This window comes from Lagenorhynchus albirostris, chromosome 3, assembly GCF_949774975.1.
Source record: "Lagenorhynchus albirostris chromosome 3, mLagAlb1.1, whole genome shotgun sequence".
Lineage (NCBI taxonomy): Eukaryota > Metazoa > Chordata > Mammalia > Artiodactyla > Delphinidae > Lagenorhynchus > Lagenorhynchus albirostris.
Genome location: NC_083097.1, coordinates 148,993,265 through 149,017,734, shown reverse-complemented (window position 1 = coordinate 149,017,734; position 24,470 = coordinate 148,993,265). Strand labels below are relative to the sequence as shown.

General features: G+C 42.5%; 1 protein-coding gene across 1 annotated transcript in view; it reads right to left on the bottom strand.

Moving 5' to 3' along the window:
• Window positions 1-24,470, bottom strand: part of NSG2 (neuronal vesicle trafficking associated 2) — a 55,917-nt gene that overhangs the window by 20,522 nt on the left and 10,925 nt on the right. The window contains exon 2 of the mRNA XM_060146569.1: window positions 19,423-19,506. Within this exon, the coding sequence (XP_060002552.1) occupies window positions 19,423-19,506 (84 nt within the window). The remainder of the gene's footprint in view (window positions 1-19,422; window positions 19,507-24,470) is intronic.

Here is a 24,470-nt window from a genome sequence, read left to right as displayed (position 1 = left end):
CTTCCACTGCAATGTGGTCAATCACCAGTATTTTGTAAAAACCGGTCTGGGCCAGAAGGCCTCACAAATCTTACCAGGGTTATTTTGCACAAAGTGGAACTCAGTGAATTAAGATGTTGCACAAGCCTTGCTGTTTCCATGGGGAGGGATCATAGCTACAAATCTGTCCCAACGTGCAGGCAAATGGGCTTTGAGCAGATAGGTCTTGAAGTTTGTTTACTGCTGCTGTGATTATGATTTTTGCTTATTATTAAGAAAATGAAAGGCATCCAAGTGTCCAGGGTAAAGGCAGTGTGGCTGTCCAATTTCAGCTCTGCAGAGACTGGGATGCAGGCATCTAAAAGGGAGGCAGTGCCAGGTGGTACAAGAGGGAGCAAGCCTGGATCCAGTCTCTGCTCCACCACTTACAGGCTGTGTGACCTTAGGCATGTGATGCCACTTCTCTGAGCCTCAGTCTCCTTAGCTGCAAAAATGGGATTAATCATAACAGCCACTGCCAGGCACATTGGTAGGACTCCCAAGGACACTGGATGTAAAGCTCCCAGCAAAGTTGGATATCATCACTGTCGTTATTATTAAAGTACATTCCGTAAGCAGTCGCCTATAAAACCACCTGCTTGATGTCCTGTCACTAAAATAGCATGATGCCTGGACCTCTTAATTTCATCAAAACGGTCTGTTGAGTCACAGCTTTAATTAACTTTCCCATGATTTCACTGGGAAACCATGTTTCAGGCCCTTGCCTCTTGCCCCCTATCCCTGGCTCCAAACAATGGAAGTTCATGTCTCTTATAAACAAATTCTGACTCTGCGAAGACGAGCAAATCACCCATTGACACACAGGGTTGCACACACAGCTAGTCTGCGATGCTGCAGAGACCTTTCCACAGAGCATTAAGGTAAGGGCTTGGAACCTAAGGAAACTGCCTTTCCTCAACGAATTCCCCATAGTGGCTGCAATCTGGGTCCCTGGTTTGTGTGCATATTCAACTGTGACCGCCTGCTGTGTCTTCCCAGCAGTCCTGGCAGGATGAGCTGGGCACGGTGACCCAGAGCAAAGGATCATTGTGTTTCATATATATGCGAAGCTGCTCTTTGCAGGGTTGCAGAAAACCATGGGGCTGGGGGTGAGGTTCAGGTCAGGGTTGCTTCCTGGGTACAGAAAATAAAGCAGGACAGAAGAGGCAGAATGTTCTCAGCTAGAGGCTCCATGGTGGGAAACCACAAGCCTGTTGAGAATGCCTACGGGGGACTTGAATTTTGACTGAGCTGTTTCCTCCTTGGGGGCCCCAGCCCTGAGGATTCATCTTGGTAGCCCCTGCATTTGGCCAAGGCTTGACTGCAGTAGGTGCTCAATAAATCTGTGCTTAGTAAATAAATGCCCCTAACTAGTTTCATTCATCTGATTTTCATTACACCCCTATCTTTTCCCAGAAATGATTTAAGGTGCATGATTTAATAATCATTAACATTCGCTAAGTGCTCCCAGTTTGCCAAGTTTTGCCCTGAGCATCTTATATGGTTTCCCCATTATGTCTTCACAGCAATCTTTGTGATAGGTATTATTATTACAGCCCCCATTGCACAGATGAGGAAAGTGAAGTAAATGAAGTAAACGAAAGTGAATGAACGAAGTAAATGAAAGGAACAAGGATGGACATACATCAGAAGCAGGTGTTATAACAGTGCCTGTACTTGCAGCAGGGGGGCTAAAAATTGGTACAAGATTTTCTGGACACCTAGCCACAGATAGGAACTGGATCCTTTATAACATTCAAGAGTCCAGAAGATAAAAATAAACTGATTGCTCAGGAGATGCACAAATGGCTCCTATCTAACATGTGTGGCCTTGGTCAAGTCACTTCTTTCTCACCCTCCGGTTCTTTGGTTGTTTTTGGTTTTGTTTTCTGTACAAAGAGAGTGATTACAATAATGTCCCCAACACAGAGCAGTTACGAAGGTCAAAGGAGATGATAAATGAGGCAAGCCCAGTGCCTGGAACCCAGAAGATGCTCTATCAATTATTCACCCTGTCATATTTCTGGCCTTTTCTCCCCCTCCACTTATTGAAGGAGGCATCTTGGAGTGTGGGTGTTTAACTGTAACATCATCAGCGAGGCTGCCCAGCCAGCTCAGTGTTGCCTAAAAAGAAGAAAGGAGCTATGCAGGGCTTTTCAAGCAGGCCTGCTCCTGAATTTCACAAGCAGTGGGTGGCTGAATTGTTCGGTGAGTTCCAGCCTGGGCCCCACTTAAATCCACTTTAAAATGAAAGGTGCCTCTAACGTCCCATTATAGGGCCTTGCCCTAGGAGGCTCAGGAAAGTCATGCTTTTCCATCGTCTCCTGCAGCCAAGAAATGCAATTGATTCTCCTGGTCTTATTTTCATATTTTAAAGAACTGTTTCCCCCGGGCTCCTCAGAGAACCGAAATGGAGAAAATCTCATTCATATTTTACCATGTAACCCAAAGACTAATCATGCACCTGACAACAGATACTAGTGGAACACCTGGTCCATAGCAGGTCTAGGCCAGGCACATGGGATTCAGGGATGACATATGTGTGGTCTCTGCCCTTAAGAAAGACTTTAGAAGACAAAGTGAGAAGTACTGTGATGGAGAAAGCACTGGGGAAGGGGTCCTTAAGCCAGCCTGGAAAGAGATGGAGAAAGGGTGATTCAGGCAGAGAGAACAGTCTGTACAAAGATATGGAGGTGTGGGTGGTACATGAAAGATGACGCTTAAAAGGTAAACAGAGGCAAGCTCAAGAAGGAGCATGGGTGTCAGACTAAAGAGTTTACTGTGAGCACTGGAGAGCTAACAGATGTTTGACATCTGGTATTCACTGACATGGCTCCATTATTTTAAAATGGAAATTGAATGGATGGGTGGAAATTGAATTGGACGGGATGAAATTGGGAGGTAGGAGAATCAGAACGAGGGCTCTAAAAATAGTCCAGACCTAAACGAGTATTCCATGAATGTCTTCTTCACAGCCCAGTACTGAGCTAGCTACTTTGGGAAATACCAAAAAAAATGGATGCCAACTGTGTTTTGATGCTTTACATTTACATACTCATTTAACTATCACAAAACAGGATTAGTATCTCCATCCTACAGATTAAAAAGTCTAAAGTTCAAGGAGGTAAAGAGAAGTGAGTCACACTGGGAAAGCCCAGGAGTAAGGCAGGTCTGACGGGCTCCACCCACTGCTGACCAACGTGGCCCTACCCTGCAGACCAGCATCAGAAACGGAGCAGACTCAAATACAGAAAGGAAAGACAAATTGTTACATCTCTGTGTGCAGCCTGGAGTGAGATGTTTTACTCTAGATCCAAGAATAACTAATGTGTGCCTAAAGGGTGATCTGTAAATACAGAGCCCCGAGCTCTATTAATATTCAATGATGAATGATGTTTCTTTCAAATCAAATTCACATAAATGGAGGTTTCAGCAGTATGCCAGCTCCTGGGAACATTTGACTGTGGGCCATGTCAGGTACTTCCATGAATCACCTGTACCACCTACCTCAAGGCCAAGGACACAGTGGCTACTCTATAAATACTTGTTGACTGAATGGGGCCACTTTGAGAAAAATCACTGAAGGGAGTTACAATTAGGAGAATGACAGTGGGTGCATTTCATAATGTCATCTTTTAAAGCTTTAGAGAGGTAGCTGGGTACAAATGGAATTTTTTTATTAATTCTTCACATATTTACTGAAAACTATCCACACCCTCCCAATAACACTAAGCCAGAGGATTTTATGAGTTAATTCTGTTTTATAAAAGACTCAGAGAAACATTATTTCTCTACTCTTTCCAATTTTCTAGAACATGGAGAAAGGAAAAGGCATGTATATTCTCTTTACAAACACAGCATAACACTAACAACCTTACCTGACAAAGACAGCACAGAAAAGAAAACTCAACACAACCTCACAATATTATTAAAGCAACAATTTAAAATAATATATTAGCAAACAGAATTCAGTGGTACACCATGACCAAATGAGGCTATGTAAGAATGCATTAATATTTAAAAGTCTATCAGTATAATTTACCATAATACTAGGTTAATGAAGACAAACCATGTGATCATCTCCATAAATGCAGAAAGGGCATTTGAGGGGAAAAAAAATCCATCAAAATTTAAATGGTGAAATGCTAGAAACAGCAGATCTGAAGGTATTCACCAAAGCAATTAGATAAGAAAATGACATTAGGAGTCTAAAAATTTCAAAAAGGAAATAACATAAGAAAACGATGTTTCAGAAAAGGGAAGCTATATTAGTATTATGGACAGATGATACAATTATATATGTAGAAACCCAAAGAATCAAACTTTTTAACAAATTATTTGGAACAACAAGAGAAGTTGGTAACTGCCTAGTGGCAAATAAAGGTACAAACTTCAAAAACATTTTTATTAAGTATAAATAAAAACTTAATAAAAATTAAATTAGAAAATATAATGGAAGAAAAGGGCCTTTTACAATACCAACAAAAAATAGGTAAAATACTTCGGAATAATTTTTTTTTTTTTTTTTTTTTTTTTTTTTTTTTGCGGTACGCAGGCCTCTCACTGCTGTGGCCTCTCCCGTTGCGGAGCACAGGCTCCGGATGCACAGGCTCAGCGGCCATGGCTCACGGGCCCAGCCGCTCCGTGGCACGCGGGATCCTCCCAGACCAGGGCACGAACCCGTGTCCCCCGCATCGGCAGGCGGACCCCCAACCACCGCACCACCAGGGAAGCCCCGGAATAAATTTAATAAGAACTGTAAAGATGATTTTAAAGAGCAGTTGAGAACCTCAAAAGAAGATGTCAACAAATGCAAAGTTAAATCTTGTTTGTAAATAGACTCAATACTTTAAAGATGTAGCTTCTCTTCAAGTTAATCTTTGAATTCATGTAACCCAAATTTAAAAAGTTAACAGGAGTTTTTTGGACCTAAAATATATATTAATATTTACCTGGAAAAGTAAATGTGCAAGAATGGATTAGGAGTTCCTGAAATGTAAAAGGAATAAGAGAAGAAGACTTTACACAGATTTTTAAGTGTATTATAAAACTACGTAATTGAGACAATTTAGCATTGTCTCTGTTATCAATAGCAAATAATTGTCAGATCCATGGAAGAAAAGAGAGCAGAGAAGTAAACTCAAATACATATGGGAACGCAGTATCTAAAAACTGTGGCATGTCTAGTCAAAGAGAGAAAGGATTAACTAATAATCATCGATCAACTGTCAAACTCCCATTCAAAAAGAAGTCAAGTTGGATTCCTACCCTGCTCTTTACAAATTCCAGAGGGATCCAAATTTTAACATAAAAAAAAAATCATAAACGCAGCAGAAGAAAACATGACGTTAGGGTGAGAGAAGGCTTTGATTTTTATAGAGTCAAATGTACCCATAATTTCCTTTATGCCTCCTGGAGTGTGTGATTAATTTGAGTTATAAAGCAAAAGTAAGAATTACTGAAGATATAAAAAAGAAGTTGCACCATTAACAAAACAAAAAGGCAAAGGACAACTGAGAAAATACTGAATAAGTGAGAATGACTAAGTTCTCAGCTTTTGGAAGAGGCCACGCAAATCAACAAGAAGGAACAGCAAGTGGTCCAACCAAGTAGGATGTTTTCCGGGAAGGACACAAACAGGCAACTGGTACATGGAAAGAGGCTCGATCTCACCAGTAGTGAAAGACATACAAACTTAAGCAAAGGTGAAGAGCCATTTTCTATATATCAGATTGGTGAAACTTTTAAAGTTTGTTAAAACAGGTGCTGGCAATGTGGGGAAGAATACATTCACAGGCACAGTGGAGGATGTATATGTGGTGGAAAATTTTTGGAAGGTAATTTGGCAAAAGCTATTAAAACTGAAAATTCACATTCACTTTGGTAAAGTTTTTAAGATAAAGATTCTCATACCTTACAAATATACTTGTAAAATATATGAAAGATGTGTGTGTGTGTGTGTGTATGTGTATGAAAATACACATACTAGGAATATTACTGAAGCAGAGATCTTAGCAGCAAAAGACTGAAAGCTAAAACAATAGGGGACTGATTAAGAAAGATTGTGAAAATCCTCAGTCTACAGTCATTAACAAGAACAAAAAAAAAAAACAAGAACAAAAAAAGATCTCAGTGTGGTGATGTGGAAAGGTCTCCGAGATATATTATTAAGAGAAAAAAAAGCAAGGTACAGAAGAATGTATATAAAATGGTCCCATTTGAGAAAATGAAAAAGAATATCAAATATGCATATGCATATATAAATACAAATATGCTGACACGTAGAAAACGCCTCTGGATAGAAACATAAGGAGATATTCCTAGGCTGTTCTATAGAGCTTTCTGCAATATGGAAATGTCCTATAAATCTGAGCTGTCCAATATGGTAGCTGCTAGGCTCACGTGGCTATTGAGCGCTTGAAATGTGGCTTGTGTGACTGAGGAATTAAATTTTGAATTTTATTTTATTTTTCCTAATTTAAATGTATACAGCCATACGCGGCTCGGAGCTTCCAATTTGGATAGCACAGACTTAGACAATGGATAGTTTGGGGGAGAAGGATTATGAAAGGAGAGAAAGGGAGATCTTTTTTCAGTTTATGCCTTTCTATAGTGTTGGAATTTTGTGCATGTATTATATGTGTTACTTTTTTAATAGTTTAAAGCACATTTTATTTGCCTTCAACTTATTATCTGTGTAGAATATACTCTACACCGCAATCTGAATGCTCTTCAATGGGCATTTGATTACACAGAATCTCCAAAACTTTTACTTTATTTTTTTTTCTTCCAGTTTTATTGAGATATAATTGACATACAGCACTGAATAAGATTCAGGTGTACAGCATAATCTTTTGACTTACATACATTATGAAATGACTACCACAATAAGTTTAGTGAACATCCATCCTCTCATATAGATACAAAATAAAAGAAAAAGAAAAAAAAGTTTTTCCTCGTGATAAATACTCTTAGGATTTACTCTCTTACCAACTTTCATATATAACATCCAGCAGTGTTAATTATATTTATCATGTTGTACAGTACATCCCTATTATTTATTTATCTTTTTTGTAAATGGAATTTTATTCCTTTGACTACCTTCATCCAATTCTTACTCTTATTTAAAAGTTACTGACCACCAAGGTCCCAGGGTCGATAGTCATAGTAGAGGATTTAGAAGTGAATCAAAGGTGGTGTCTGTCCTCAAGAGTCCAGGCTTTCTTAGGGCCATGAGAAAACACATGTAAGGAAATAACTGCACAGAGGAGGTCAAGTTGACAAACTCCCCAGTGAGTAAGGTCCCCAAGGAAGAAAGGGTCAGTTCCACATCTGACAGTGGGGAAGAGAGGAGGGGCTATTAGAACAGGCTTCACCCAGAAGGTGATGTGTGAGCCAGCCTACGAGACGAAAAGGTGCCCGCTAGACCATGGGGGAGAAAAAAGCACTCAGGGCGGAGGAAACAGCTATTTGGAGGAGTGGAGGCAGGATAGGGCAAAGTATGCCCAGGATTCCACGAGTAATTTTGGTTGGTGGGAGGGGTGTGAAGTCAGAAAGGAGAGGAGGTTGAAGAGAGAAGAAAGAGGTTCTGAGGATCAGGGACAATAGACTAAGGAGTTCAGATTTCACCCTGAAGGCCAGGGAAGCCCCAGAATGGCTTTAAGCAGGAGAGAGAACTGATCACACGTGACTCTCAGAAAAGACGTCTGTCTGGCTATGGCTTGGAATGTCAAAATCAAAGACAAGCTGGAAAATGAGGGATGCAATTGAAATATTTTTATCCTATATAGAAAAATAATAAAGCTGTTTATGGATTTAAAATTGCATTTTGTACATTTTACTTTGCCCATGAACAATCACCTTTGAGCCATTAAGAGTTATGCAGAACCAAGGGGAAAGAAAATTCAAAGGAATTAATTTTTCCCACCTCCTGTGACCATCTCATATTTTAGTAAGTCCCTTAGGACCTTGAGAGGTCTTTTGTCTTTTTACTAATTTTTCTAGGGCTTCAAATCTCCAGGAGATGGCTAAGATAAGAAACTGAATACTCAACAACTCTGACATGTCGTGGTGGGACATAATTCCTATTTTCAGGCAAATAAATATGGCGATAAATCCTAGGCCAAGGTTTTCTCAGCCTTGGCACTATCGATATTTTAGGTAGGATAATTCTTCATTGTGGAGGGCTGTCCTGTGCATCATAGGATATTTCACAACATCCTTGACTTTAACCCACTAGATACCAGTACCACATATACATACAAACACACACACAGAATGGTGACAACCATAAATGTCTCCAGACATTGCCAAATGTCCCCTGGGGAACAAAAGCATCCCTGATTGAGAGCCACTGTCTTAGAACATCTCAGACAGAAGAGTCCTTGGGGACTGTCCCACCCAACTTCCTCATTTTACAGATGAGAAAACTGAAGCTCTGAGGCTGAGACCAGAAACCAGGTTTCCTTACTCATTTTAGAACTTTTTTTTTAGAGATCAGATATATTTCTTTTTTGCTTTTTTTGAACTTTTTCTCCAGTTTTACTGTTTATTTTATTTATTTTTTGGTCACGCTGTGCAGCATGTGGGATCCTAGCTCCCCCAACCAGGGATTGAACCCACGGCCCCTGCATTGGGAGCATGGATCTTAACCACTGGACCGCCGGGAAGTCCCGAGATCAGATGTCTTTTTCTTAGCCTCAGAGAAATGCAATTTTCCACAAAAAAAAAAGTTGGAGGAATTTTAAATCAAATCAGTTGCACATGGATGGACCTGGAGATTATCATATTAAGTGAAGTAAGTCAGACAGAGAAAGACAAATATCATATGATATCACTTATATGCAGAATCTAAAAACAAAAAATGATGCAAATGAACTTATTTACAAAACAGAAACAGACTCACAGACTTAGAGAACAAACTTATGGTTACCGGGGGAAGGGTGGGGGGGAAGCTATAGATTGGGAGTGTGGGATTGGCATGTACACACTGCTATATTTAAAATGGATAACTAATAAGGACCTACTGTATAGCACAGGGAACTCTGCTTAATATTCTGTAATAACCTAAATGGGAAAAGAATTTGAAAAAGAATATGTATATGTATATAAAAGAATATGTATATATATATATACATATATATATATGTATCTATGTAACTGAATCACTTTGCTATACACCAGAAACTAACACAACATTGTTAATCAACTCTGCTCCAATGCAAAATAAAAAAAAATTTTTAAAGATAAGGAAAAAAATAAATCAAGTCAGTTTCATCTAGCTGAATATTCATTTATTTTTTCTCTCTCTCTTCTCTCTTTTCATCTCTCTCGTTCTCTCCCTGATATACATGACTCAGCCTAGAATTTCGATTTACTAACTTGTTTTTCTAGCTACAAATGCTACCAAAATTAATAACAATAATGATGATGATAATAATAATAAAAGAATATGAAAACATCCATCCTTCTCTAATTTAGCATTTTTCTTCTTTCATTTTTTCACAGCGAAGAGGTGAATGGGAAGACGTCTAGTATATATCAGAGTTCCTGTGTGTCAGGCACTCTGCCAGGCGCATCCTAAACACAGTTATTGCAACAACCCTCCGAAGTGGGCGTTGACATACCCATGTTACTAAAGAGGAAACTGAGGCTCATGCAAGTGAGATGACTTGCCCATGTAGCCACTGAGTTCTAGAACCAGCATTCAAACCCAGGTCTGTCAGATTGCATAGTAAAACTGAGTTCGGGTTGTGGAGTCTTAGAGTGCATTCATGATTATCGCCCAAGTGAGAGTTGAATCCCCTCTGAGAACCAAATCCACCTGCAACTGCTCAGATCACAGAGCCGAGGAGCTTGCCAGCATCTCCAGGAGGAAGCCAGGCCTATGTGGCAGTTGCTATGACGACTAGTTTTCTTATAATTATAGAACATGATGGTGACACAAAAAGCCACACAGTCACTTTGTTAGGACCTGTCTTCCTCTGACAGTTCCAGGAGCTTAAACATCATAAATTTTTTTTTAATCCCGTTTAAAATAATCACACATTGCAGCAGCAGAGGCCCAGAGAGCAAGACAGTCAGGAGATTAATCCTCCCACTGCGTGAGGGGACCGTGAGACAAGCCACATGACAAGCCATGAGGAAAATGGCATGTCTTCCTTGGGAAATGTTTGCTTCTCTCCTCTCTTTTGGATCAATGCATTTAGGACTTGGCCAAACAGTGTATTTAAAGAGAAAAAAGAAGAGAGCCAAAGCAAAATTGGCCTAATGCTTGGCAAGTAACAGGGATAGGCAGCAACATTTTAGTATTCTAGCAACCACTTTTCAGTTTAGTTTAAGTTAGCCAATTACCCATATGTACAGGGTTTCCTGATTTGGAAGCTGACAGAGACAAAAGAACACACACATACTCTCATATACATACCATAGACATACATACCCCTCTGGTCCAGAAAAGCCTGACTCTTGCCACTTATTGGCTGCATGACCTTGAATACCTTCATTAAACTCTCTGACCCTTGGTCTCCTCATCTGGCTATCAAAAATAACGCCTACTTCAAGAGTTAAAGATAAAATAGAAAATGACTAGCAAACTACCCAGCATATAATAGGAGCTCAGTGAAATGGAAGTTATTGTTATTAATTAATTACAAATAATAAATCTTGTTTTACTTTCCACAAGCATCTTCCTTTCATTACCCCAACATGGGATGTGAGAAACCTTTATGAAGCCCTACCTTCTGCACTACTTTCATCAATCCAGCCAGGTAGCAGGAGAACTCTAGTTGCAGCCAATGTGGCATCTCAGAGCAGTGGTGGGTGCAGGCAAAGGCTGGGACATTCTCCAGATGAGAAATTGACTTGGGGAATCAAGGACAGGTTTCTGGAGGAGGTGAGCTGGTCCACAAGGCAGAAAACGTGGGCTGGCAATAGAGCCAGAGGAAACTGCACGGGCAAAGACCTGGAGGGGTGAAAGGGCATGGTGGTTTTATAGAGCCATGAGAGGCCCGGAGCACTGAGGACACAGGAATGGTGGAGGGACCTAGCAGCAAGGACCACCTTTGCAAGAGCCTGCAATATCACGCAAAAACCTCACATTTTTGCCTGTCGGAGTGGGGAGCCATCAGAGATTTCTCAAGCAGGATCTGATGATCATTCTGACTTCATAACAGGTAGAAAGGGGAAGATGAGATGAAGCTGGAAGGTCAAAAGCTGGCCCGGCAGGAATGGTGGGCAAGGAGGAGCAACTGAGCCAGGGCAATGTCAGTCGAGACAGAGGGTCTAGTGAGATGGAGCCAGGCGTGGCTTCCCACTGAGACCCACCCTGGGTGGAAGCATTCCGTCTAGCCGAATGACCAGCACCTCAGCAATGAAACTATCATGTAACAACAAGAGGCAGCTCACATTGATCAAGCTACCATGGGGCTTATATTATCTCATTTTGTCCTCAGGCCAGGCCTATGATGTAGACAGCATTATCTCATTTTACAGATTGGGAAACACAGGTCCAGAGAGATGAAATGACTTGCTTTAGCTCATACATACCCACAGTGACAAACCCCCAGCCCATGTATTTCCCCTTTTCCATACTGCCCTTCACACAAGTGTGCTGGTAAACCCTCCTGGGCTGAGAAAGGGGGGTGATGCATGATTTACACTGTTTGCTCATTTCCATGGTGTAAATACTCCCACCATGGTTGGTTACAAACTTCCAACGGTTTAACGAGCAGTGTGCAAACTTTTAATCAGCCAACTCCTACAGGAGTCCCATAGGAAATAAGAATATTCACTAAACTCTAGAAGTCATCTACACTAAACTTATAAACAAGTGACTTGCTTTATTACAGCATTTATCTGCCGATGTTTGAGTCAATGAGAATGAGAACCTGGCAATAAAAGCAGCCCAGTCATTAGGTTGTGGAGTGGTCATTGAATCTCCCAGTCCCACATCCAAACCCTGAGCACATTTGTCCTGAGATAGCACCACAGATATTTTCTCTCCCAGGGAAATGTTTTGTTAAAAAAATTAAGCCACATTTGCTTTTCAGTTCTCAATAATATATGTTTTTGAAGGTCACTCTAATAGTACCATTCCATGAGGCCAGGAGAAAGCACCCAGCCATAAACATAGGCCTACATCTTTATTCTGATTTTTGATAAAACCCTAGCCAGAAGTGCGATCATAAACATCAGATACTATTGCAGATTTTCTCCACCAAGCGCTCACATGTAAATTCTTTCTGTTCCAGATGATGACTCTGCTCCTAAGCCAGCAAGCAGTGTTTTTAATAACTTACCTTAAATGTTCCTCAAAAGTTAAAAAAAAAAAAAAGAGGGCAATAAAAACCAAGACAACAGATAATAAAGTAAAATCGCTTATCCCCATTTGCTGCTGTCAGCAAATATTAGAATCCCACCAATGGAGGGCAGCCCCTGGGGTTTTGATGAAAAATTGGTAGAAGCAAATGGCAAAGCTATAAATGAGGTCTCACCTCCCAGGGAATGTGACACCAGGAAGAGGACATTTATGAGAATGTGTCATCGGCAAGAAGCTTAGAAGCAAAGATAGAGCCCCGATTTTAAATAAAGATATTGAAAATGAGGCAGCCAGAGCTCTGGTATTTATCAGTGTGTAGTTTTCCATCAGCCAGCTATTTTTGTTTTCTCATTAACCTGTTTATTTAGTTATTAAAGACATCATTTGGTGCCAGGTGTGGGCCGGCACTGGCTAGTTTCTTGGGGAGCAAAGATAAAGAAGACACCATCCCAGCCTCAAGTCAGTGGGAGACACAGCAGGTAACGTTGATGCCAACACTGTATAACTGGAGGGTTATATAGCAGGTGCAGGAACCCCGAGGAGGAAGGACAGACTGCGCAAGGGCTGGCAGGCAACCCCTCACAGGCCAGAGCCATTTGAGTTGGGTGCTGAGGGATGAAAAGGGAGTTTGCCCAATGATGGAGGTGGGAAGGGCATTCCAGTGGGAAGGGACAGCACGAACAAAGACAGGGAGGCATACGAAGTATGGTGTCACGAGGGAAGGACCAGGACTTCGAGCAGGTCAGGGAGAAAGCAGGTGAGCAATGGAAGCTATGGCAGGGTTAGAGGATGGCAGTGTCCTTGCAGGATATGCACGTTAGAAAGAGTCCTCCTCTGGGGAGGTGAGAAGAATGGGCAGGAGGGGGCTGAGAAAGGAGGCAGAGGGACCCAGAAGGAGGATGGGCCGGGAGATGATGGGTTAGAGAAGAAAGCACAGTTACCAGAGACTCTCAGGAAGGAGAGGGACCTGGACTCTGCCGGCTGTTAGATGTGGCCACCTCCCGACACCCAGCCGGGGAGGCTGATTCTGGTGTTTTGCCATGTCTTTCCCAGGTTGGAGTTAGAAGGAATGTGAACAGAGTTGAGGCCTGAGACAGAGTGCAAACACCCCCATCCCCTGGCTGGGTGGAAGAGGAAGAGAAGGAAAGAAACGTCTGGCAGGTAGACTGGCCCAGCAGCATCCCCCGGGAGCTATTCACTGGTAGTCAGGCTCCCTTCCACTGGCGGCAGCTTCCCTAACCTCTTACACCCGGCCACGGCCCCCTGCTTTGGACCTGCGAGTACATCCCAGCTCCACAGCCTCCTGGGCGTGGAACTTGGGAAAATTCCCAGCCTCTCTGAGCCTGGTTCCCTCACCTGCAAGTGGGGTGACAGTCTCGCCAGCCCAGTTTGCTGGGATCATTCAGTGGGATACCTTACATAAAGCGCCAATCACAGGTCAGGTCAGGAGCAGAGCACAAGCCCCCAAAAGTTGAGTGGATCAGTGAATGGATGGAACACTGAAAAATCAACACCCTATAATATTAGGCCTGAAGCTTCAACTGGATTTTCGTTTAGTTTTGTTCTGTTGGTTTGTTGTTGTCGTTTGTTTCTAATAATAGCCCACAGACACCAGCTCCTTAAAAATTGCTAAGCTCTCGCTTCTAGTTCTCCCCAACCAGCTTTATTTTAATGCGTCCATTTGCTTGACGGGAATGGTTGGTTCTGGTCCCTTTACCCTAATGCATCCCTCCCATTCTGGATTCTCCCCACTGACTGTGCTCAGGGTCTGGTCTGTAGGCATCCCCAAGATCTTTCCCCATGTGCCCGGACACCCTCTAATCTGAGCTTATCCAGGCCATAGCCACCAGAGTCAAATTTCCTGAACCCAGACTCAGCATGTTATTGGGGATGAATACTGAGGCGGTCCCAAAAGTCTGGGGCTCACGTTGCAGCACACGTGACACCCACTCTATGCCAGGCCCTCTTCTGGGAACTAGGAACACATGAGTGGGCCAGTGTGATCCTACCCTCCAGGGACCAGAGGCTGGAGGGGGCTGAAGATGCCAGAGTAGCCAGTCACAGTACAGCAGCATTCGAGAACCCCATATGATCTGCAGAGCCCAGAGGAGACACCAAACCCAGCTCAGAGGATCAAGGGAGGCATCCCAGAGGAGGTGACCATACAGGGACAGTATTCCAAGAAATTGGCCAGGACACTCTTGTCTAATCCACACCTTTGCAAGCTCCTCCAGAGCGAGGATTTTTTCTTGCATATCCGTGTGTCTCCCAGCAACAGGCATCCAGCCCAGCCCAGAGCAAATTTGATAAAGACAAAGAAGAAAGGGGAGAAAGGGCAGGAAAGGAAGAAGTCGGGCAGGAAGGGAAGAATTCAGACAGGCCACAGTTTGGCAAGGACAATGGCAGGGTGGCATCAGGTGTAGCAGAGAGAGTGGGATGTGGAGCCATAGGGCTGGGTTCTTATTTTGTTCTGACACGTCCTCGCCGCGTGGCCTTGTCAGACAATTCACTTCTTTGAGCATCAGTTTCCTCGTCCGTAAAATGGGGATAAGAATAAGAGTAACAAGGTCACAAGGTGGTTGTTAGCCTAAAAAGTGGACGTTAAGGCATTTTTAACAGGTACTAGGATTATTCATTTTATAATGGATTGTTGAGAATTAGCCTACCAAAAACTATTGCCTACACTCCCCAGGAGGCAAAGAGATAGCTCTCTAGGTCACTGTAGAGAGCCAGAGGCCACCCATGGATCCTGACATTGAACTGGCTACATTTAGAACAGTTCCTCCAGGTTTTCCCAGCCACATTCCCAGGGAGAAAAAGCCAGGAGAGGGAGGACCAGGTCTGCCTCAACCAACACACAAAATTCAGCTAATGAGGTAGCAAGCTAAGAACCCGGGGTGAAGGAAAGGGATATGAACAGGAAGAGAATAAAATGATCATTCATTGAGAACTAGAGTGCACCAAGGCCTTACACTTTATGCTATTGTGTCCCGGTTTACTGATGAGGAATCAGGAGCTCAGAGAGGTGAAGGGACTTTCCCAAGGTCAGGAAACTAAGCTAAGAGGTGACAGGGCTGTGACCCAAGTTGCCAAGTGGATCTAGCCCCAAAGTGCAGGTGTTCCCTGGAATACCTCTCATCAGCTTGGCACCAACAGCCTCCAAATGCAAGACTCAGTTCCTTCTCACAGGTGAGCCTGGGGACAATCAGATCTTAGGGCATGGGCGGATGCACCAGCTCCTTCGATAGCATAATCAGCTTTAGAAGAACCTCCGGCTCCCAGGACTAAGAAAGAAGGAGAGGCTTCTCTCTGCACGCTCCCATCTTCTCAAAGAAGCCTGATGAACGGTCTCTCAAGTCTGTGGCCCTTGGCAATGACTGCAAGAGGCTTCATGTTAAAAAAAAGTTCCAGGCGATTCTTTCAATCTTTCTCAGTTCGTCTCTCCCTCCCTGCTCTCTCCTCTCATTCTCTCTCATAGAGAATTGCTATGAGCTGATCTCCCCAGGTCAAATTTGAGATGTGAACTCACAAACTGTGCCACCTCCATGAAGATATTGGAACGAGGGAGGGAGGCATCTTGCCATCCCTGTGGTTACTTCTGCCACGGGCAGTATCCTGGAGGGGCAGCCCGGCCACTGTTTACCAGCGTTATGCTCTCTAAGATGAACTGGGAATTCTCTGACTTCCAGCCCCTGTGGTCTAGCCGAAATTTCTATCCTGAGCTCCAGACCCGTTACATCCAAGGGTGGCCAGACTGCCTCTGCCCCACCCCTCCCATGGTCCCCAGGCACCTCCCAGTCAATGCATCTCCCACTGCCCGGTCCCCCACCTCCTACCCAGTGGACAGCATCCCACTCCCCCCCGCACCCCCCGGCTCAGTCAGCCAAGCCAAACACGGAGGAGCCCCTGATGCCCCTTTCTCCAACCAGGAACCATTCTACCTCCATAACAGCCCAGCTGGACCCCCGAGTCCCACTGCAGCTGACAGCTCAGACCCTCAGACGCTTCCTTTTTTTTTTTTTAACATCTTCATTGGAGTATAACTGCTTTACAATGGTGTGTTCGTTTCTGCTGTATAACAAAGTGAATCAGTTATACATATGTTCCCATATCTCTTCCCTCTTGTGTCTCCCTCCCACCCTCCCTATCCCACCCCTCTAGGTGGTCACAAAGCCCTGAGCTGATCTCCCTGTGCTATGCGGCTGCTTCCCACTAGCTATCGGTTTTACATTTGGTAGTGTATATATGTCCATGCCACTCTCTCACTTCGTCCCAGCCTCCCCTTCCCCCTCCCCGTATCCTCAAGTCCATTCTCTAGTAGGTCTGTGTCTTTATTCCTGCCTCAGACTCTTCCTGCCTCAGAATCGCCAGCAGCACAACCTCCTCCCTAGGGTGCTGCATCCACCTTCACCCCAGCAGATGCATCCTTCACGTGGCCCAGGGGGAGCTCTCTTTAAGGAAGTGAAAAGCCAGGCTAATAAATGCTCACAGCTCTACAAAAGTAAACAATTTTGCTCCATTCCTCCCATTTTGTTCCAAGCGGCAGGGCCCTCCGCCCACACCTGACAGTCTGTGCTGACAAAGGGCTGCCCCCAAACCCCAACGCCCTTTCTTCCCAACCCCCAGGGCCAACTGAGTCAAGCTGCGTGGGGCACTTCCTCAGGCCCTGGACCCTGACAAGCCACTCATTTTCTCCTGGCTGACTCGCTTCTGTTCTAACCCATAGTTACCCAAAGCAGGCAGCACAGATGAACAGAAAGGCGGGGGGTGGGGCCGGCTTTCAGCACTGGCCCTGCCACTTGCTAGTGGGTGAGCAGGTCATATCACTGCTCTGAGCCATAGTTCCCCTTGAAAAAAACGGGATTATATCAGCTTCTCAGGGACTCATGGGCATCAAATATGATAAAATTGCCACATCATCAAAAGTTGCCAACAAAGAGGAAAAAAAAAAAACAATGACAACATGGTCCAACACCACGGCTGATAACACAGCCACAAACGACATTTTGAGACATTTCTTTCCATGTCCTTTTTCCTCTGTATACTTGTGGTTTTTTTCATAGTTCCAGCCATAGAAAACATACAATTTTAACCTCTGCTTTTTTCACTCAGCTTCCTCTATGAAGCATTTGCCCAAATTATTGCATGTTTTCATAACCATCATCTTACATGATTGCTAAATAAGGAATAATTCCATCAAAAACTGTAACACTCTATTTGGCAAAAAGAGCAAATTTTTAAAATATTCTAATTTTTTTCTGATTATTGTAACAATTCATGCTCGTGTAAAATTGAGAAAGTACAAGAAAGATGAAAATATCTCGTTAAGCCCATAATTCAGAGTAAACTAAATACTCTCCCTCCAAAAGTGATTCCTAAGAAACTGTTGAAACAGTCCATCCTATGCATGTGGTCTTACATATGGAATCATGAGAAAGCTGCTGAAAATCTAGCATTGTTTCCAATGCTTCGATTTTACAAATAACACTGCAATAAACATTTCTGTGCATGAATCTGGGCATACTTCTGATGATCTCTGCTGCCAGGAGGACAGGTCAGCTTTACTCCCTGGCCTGATGCTCATACATTATGCACCATGATACTCCTACCCTCCGCTCACAGCTACCTGCTGGTTCTTGCAGATACCTGCATGCAGTTCAGGCCAGGTCAGCGTTCACTGGGCCCATGCTGTGTGCCAGACACTAAAGCTACAGCCAAAAATAAAAGCAATTCCTGCCCTCAAAGAGGGGGTCAACATCCAGGGAAGTCCCACATTCCGGGGGCATGTACACAGACGTGCCATATTCGCTCCCAGGCTCACACACCCAGCTGCTCTGACACAGGTAGCAGGGAGACAGATAGGGACAGAAACGGACCAATATGCTTATCCATGTATAATACATACTCCAACCAAGTATGTATTATACAAATACATACAGACAACCAACCAACGGCTGTTTTCACTTCCAAAGCCCTCAGCCACAGTTGATACAAAATAGTTACTATTAATCGTGCACTTATCACGTATAGATCCAAGTGCTTTGCATGTGTTCTATATTCCATTCTCACAGTAACCTTCTATTATCGCCATTTGATAAATGAAGTTTATTGACTAGCTTGTGGCCACATGGCTGGTATGAGGTGGAAACAGGGCTCAAACCCAGCCAGACTGCGTCAGTTTCCATCCACAGAACCACTTATTCTACTGGCTCCATGGCTGATATTGCCTCCTAAGTATCTTTTAGGCCTCTCTCCACTCACCTTCCTTTGCTAAGCCACTATTGTTTTTTTACTTGCAGTAACCCAGCCGTCTCCCCGCCCTCCCTCTATTACTCATGTAAAAGCCAGCATGCTTTTTCCAAAAACCCAGTTTAATCATATCCTTCCTCTTCTTGAAGTCCTTTGGGGTTTCTTTCATGCTTCTAGCCTAAAATAATAATTCCTCCACACAGCCTACGATGACTGGGACTGTCTGCCCTCTGCCCACTTTTCATACCTCATCTCTGTCTGGTCCCCACACCCCTCCTAGAGCTGAGCTTCACTGCCCTTATTCCTATTCAATGTTGGGTTCAACTTCCCTCCAGCCTCAGGGCCTTTGCACAAGCTGTGCTCTCCTTAGCCATCTAAGTGACTTCCCCAGGGTACTTCCCTGAGCTTCCTCCATACATCCTCACAGAGCAGCCTTCATGGCTCCTTCACGCAATTCATCACAGTGATATATATTCACCAGTTCTCCTAGTGACCCGGCCACCAATAAATAGAAAATCAACCATTCGTTTTTTACCACTAAGAAGTCAACTTTTCTCTCCCTTTGTCTTTTTTGTATTTGTTGCAATCAACCAATGTCTAAACTTTGAGTTTCTTTATACATTTCTATCACATTTCCTGAAGATTGTGATGGAAAGGCAGACAGACAGGGACAGGAGGAAAAAGAAGAAATGAGACACATTTATCAATTACCAAATTGTCTGAACATTTCGGAGTAGGAGAGAGGATAACTTGTCCTCAAGAGGCAGAGCTTTAGTTATGTGATTAGACTCAGTGACCCACACCCAGTCTTTCTGTTACACCATCAAGACACTGACCGTAAATTCAGCGATTTTCGGCACCCGGAACTTCCCTTTGTTCTTCTGTTCGGGCTGATATTCCGTTCTTGTCTTCACAATCACCTGAAATGTTCAACCAGTGTTAGCATGCACAGAGGCTTGAAAGACTTTTCTGTAACTTTTTTTTAGTAACTAGAATTTACCGTATATTGCATAAAGATCAGAAAATAAAGAGCCTCCCACTCAAACAAACACAAGAAAATAGAAAATTCAAATCACCCATAATACTTTCCAGTTCCAACAGACAGCCATAGGTGACAATTTTGGTCTCACCTTTCCAGTCTTTATATGCATATATATGCACATATTCTGCATATGTATTTGCTATTTATGCAAATATCTACTTTATGAAACGGATTCATACTTCATTTTATCACACAACACTCTACTAACATTTTCTCCATGTAGAAAAATATATGATTTCATTTTGCCTTTTGATGTAGCTTAATATTTCATTGTATGCATATACCACAATTAATCTAACCGGTCTTGATGACTGAACACGTAGGCTGTTTCCACAGTTCAGGGTATATAAACAAGTTATGATGAACATCTTGTAGCAAAACTTTTGCACATATACTTAATTCCGATTTCATTTAGGGACTTCCACAAAGAAAAACAGAAAGGTCTACTGAATCTATTGTATCATTTTATTTTTCTGAAGTCTGAATATTTTGCAGAGGTGGTTAATATCTTTTCCAGATAAGCTGTCAACCTGCCAAGACATTTATGGGACTCCATCCCACTGTGTAGGCAAAGTGGAAGAAAAAAGAAACTTGACAGACAATCAATAACTATTGCCAAGTGTCACAGTGTCATGGGTAACACAGAAGATGTCTGAGTCTCGGGGCCTCAGCTGTAAAATATGGACAATAATCATAATCATAACCCCTAGTTAACAAGGCTGTTTTGAGGGTTGAATGAGATGATAGCAGGTAATACTTTTGGAATAATTTATTATGTGCCACAGCTAGATCAAGCCCTCCATATACTTTATCTACATACCACTGCTATTTCCATTCTCCTGAAAGGAAAACTGAAGCACAGAGCTGTCAAGTCACTGGTCCAAGGTCACACAGCTCAAAGGAAGCAATCTTCTAACTATGATCATTCTTCTCATTAGTGCTTAAATTAACCAAATTTTCACTGAAAACTTTCACCAAGTTTTCCTAGAGACAATAGTCAAGTGTATGAACTCCTGCAAGAATTCTTCTATGAAGAATTTTCTTTAAGGTCTGTGAGGCATACCTTGGACAAAATATAGCTCAAAAAGGAAAGGATGGGGAGGAACTACTATTATTGAACATCTACGGTGTGGCACTTAAATATGTTAGTTAAGGAGGATCTGGGTCCCAGCCCATCTAGAACATCACTCCTTCCCTGACATTTAGAACTCATTTGCAAATGTAAATTCTGTTGTTTTGCTCCACCCCCTTTGGATTCTGCTTCTCCAAATATTAAAAAGTGAGCCCTGGCTTCCTTAAAGAAATGGTACAGCTAAACAAGGATGAGGGTTTTGCGGGGGAGTGGGGTGGGGAATGTTCTTTTTATTTTTTTCTATCTCCTGTTCCAAAGAATAGGAAAGCAGAAGCTTCTTTGCCACAAGTAATAAAAATATCCCTCATGCTTTGCAAATTTACTATACAGCAGACACTGAGTGCTTGACATGCACTATCTCACTTAATTCTGTGCTGTGGGGCAAATACTGATACTGTCAATATTGTAGGGAGAGGAAACATTGTGCTTTGGGTTTGAATCCTGGCTCAAGCACTACACCTTCTGTGTCTTAGCTTTCTCTTCTATTAAATGGGAAAATAACCATCACTACCTGGTTGGGTTGTTAGGAGGCTTAAATGAGTTAATATAAGTTAAGCACTCAGACCGTTCATTCAATAACAATGTTTTTTTGAACACTGCCTCTGAGTGCTGCCAAATGTTCTTCCAATAGGTGTCTGAGGCGGATATGCAATCGGGCCTCTCTTGCACCTGTCAGCCTGCAGGTTCTCCCTATCCAGCTCTTCGAGAGCAAGGCAAGGATTTCTCAAGAACAATACTGTTCAAGCATGGTCTGAAAAAAAAGGTTTCAAGGATGAATAGAAGTTTCCTGGGTGAACAAGACAAGATACTTTATGCAAAGTGAACCACATGGTCAAATAAACAAAAGTGTAAAATAGCATGTAATCTACACATTTGGCCGTTTTGGTGTTATGTGAACTTCAGTGTGTTAGTGAGAGTTAAGAGCTAATATAAATGTAAGAGTAAATGCCAAGGCACGGTTCACAGGCTAAGTGTTTCTGTTAGAAACTCACAACATTCTGGGAAGGGCCAAATGAAACAATGTACGCGCAGGTGCTTTGTGAACTTAAAAGATATTCTACAAATTGTAATGATTAAAAATATTTGGAATAGCACTAGATCAACTGACAGGCTATGAAGTATATTGAAAATTTAGATGTCTGATCAGTTCTCTGAATCCACATTTTTAGAAATATTCACAAACTGGAAATTATAGTTTCTTCTCCCAATTCCCCATGTTGTGTGTGTATATATATCTAATGTCTGTTTGTATATATATAAATATATTATAATACATCTCAATGTCTATTTCTATGATAGTGAATTTCCTGGTCAGTGTGCCATGTGACCTATAAGCCTTAGGGCAAAAACTACCTTTGCCTTTTATGATAGACAGCATTCTAAGACGGTCCCCAAGCTTCCCACCCCTGTGTACATGCACTGTATAATCTCCTCCCTCAAGACTGAGGACAGGACCTGTGAATATGATGGCATAGTCACTCCCATGAGTATGCTATGCAAACTCGGTCACAGCAGACTGGAGAGAGATTCTCTTGCTGGCCTTGAAGAAGTAAGTCAACATGTTGTGAGAGGGCCATGCAGCTAGTACCTGAGGGTGGACTCTAGGAGTTGAAAATGACCCTGATCAACAGCCAGGTCACTCAAGAAAATGGGGACTTCAGTCCTACAACCAAAAGTAACTGAATTCTGCCAACAACCTGGACCCTAAGAACCAGATGAGAATGCAGCCTAGCTGACAGCTTGATTTCAGACCCAGGAGACCCCCGAGCACAGAACCCATCTAAACTGTGCCTGAACTTCTGACCTATACAAACTATGAGATAATAAACTTGTGTTGTTTTGAGCCACTAAAGCTTTGATAATTTGTTACATAGCAACAGAAAACTAATATGCCTTCCCACGTTGCAAAGTCCATCTCAACCATCTCTTAGCTTGAGTCCTTCATTTCTAGATCCTTAGCCATCAGACTGGTCTCAAGCATAACACCTCAAGTGTTAAGAAGCATTTAGCTTCTTAGTTCTTAGCTTCTTCTTAAGCTTCTTAGTCTTTCCCTCTGCCCCTTTATTTTTATAAACATCTTTCCCAAAACTTCTCAAAAAGCCCTAAACCATTTATATCATTCCATGTAACTTTTAAAGACCTCATGCAGTGGCCAACATGTTGAGATAGGAGCCAAAACTAAACAAATATTACTGTTGGAATGAGACAATGAATAACCATTACAGCCAATATCATTATAATTGTCATAATAAATATTTTGTGGTTGCTTCTCTAACATCCATTTCCTTCTTCAACCCAAAACCCCCGCCCCCCACCGCCCAATATTGCTTTCAAGAACTCACCCCTGTCCCATGTGGTTTGGTGGAACTGATGACTTCCTTGATGGCGGGGATGGACCCTAATTAGGTTAAACCAATCAGAGCATATTATTCTATTGATCACAAAATTTGATTGGCTCAGAGATGGGCATGTTACCTAACTTGCATCAAAGAGATATGAGGCAATACTGACTGGGAACTTGGGGGAAGACACCTCCTTGCTCTTTATGAGTGTTCCCTAAAGAACATGTTTTTCCTCTGGATGGTGTGGTGAGGACTTAGTTCTGAAAGTGCTGAAGCAATTGTTGCTACTATGGGGAGGAGCCAGGATGAGGTAAAAGGCAGCATACAAAAGAGGGCAGAGCCAAGAGGAACCCAGAGAAGTGGAGATGAGCCCTGATGACACCCTGCCCTCTAGATCACACCTTGCCTGAAACCAGACACATGCTGTGCCCTGCAGTCATGGGGGTGGGGAGGGGGGCAAATATATACTCTTTGAACCTTAATCCAAGTTAGGTTGTGTTTTCTAGTACTTGAGGTGAAAAGCTTTCTATCTGATAGAAATGTGTTCCAAGAAAAAATGAACTGAAAAGCTATTCGAATTTAGTAAGATGTTCAGGTACTAAATAAGTATAACAAAACCAATAGATTTTCTCTGCACCAGCAAAAAATCACCTCAAAATATGATGAATCCACCAAAAGATACACACAACAATGTTCATAGCCACTTTTTTTTCATAATAACACAGAACTGAGAATAACCCAAATGTCTATTAACAGGAGAATGGATAAATTGTGGTGTATTCATAAGATGGAATGCTACACAGCAATGCTACATAGACATGGGTGACTCTCACAGACAGTATTATATTGAACTAAAGAAATCTGATGCAAAAAAGTATTTTTTTATGTCTTGTGCGATTTCATTTATATCAAGTTCAATATATATAAAATAATTTATATATTATCTGAATAAATATATATATTTAATATGCCATTTACCATCTGCAGGAGGGATGCTGAGTTTAGGCAGAGTTGGGGTCATAGCCCTCCTCCAAATCCATATACTACTTTGCCCTGAACCCCTATGAGATGTTGCTTATGTCCTGAGTGAGTTTCTAATGAAAACACTTCTTTTGGCTTCAGAACACTTCTCAAACCACTGAGTTCAAACTAGGCCAACAGACAGGTTGACTGACCCTGCGTCAGTCCTCAGTCATCTGCTCCTCTCTTTAGCTATACCATATTTTCTCCAAAAGCAACCCAGGTAATATTTTACCTTTGCCCCTAAGGAAGTGTTAGCTCATTAGAACCCCTTCTCCATGTCAAAAGCAGGTCTTTGCCTACTTGCCTGGAACAAATGTGCAGTCTGCTGGCCTCATCTTCTTTGAC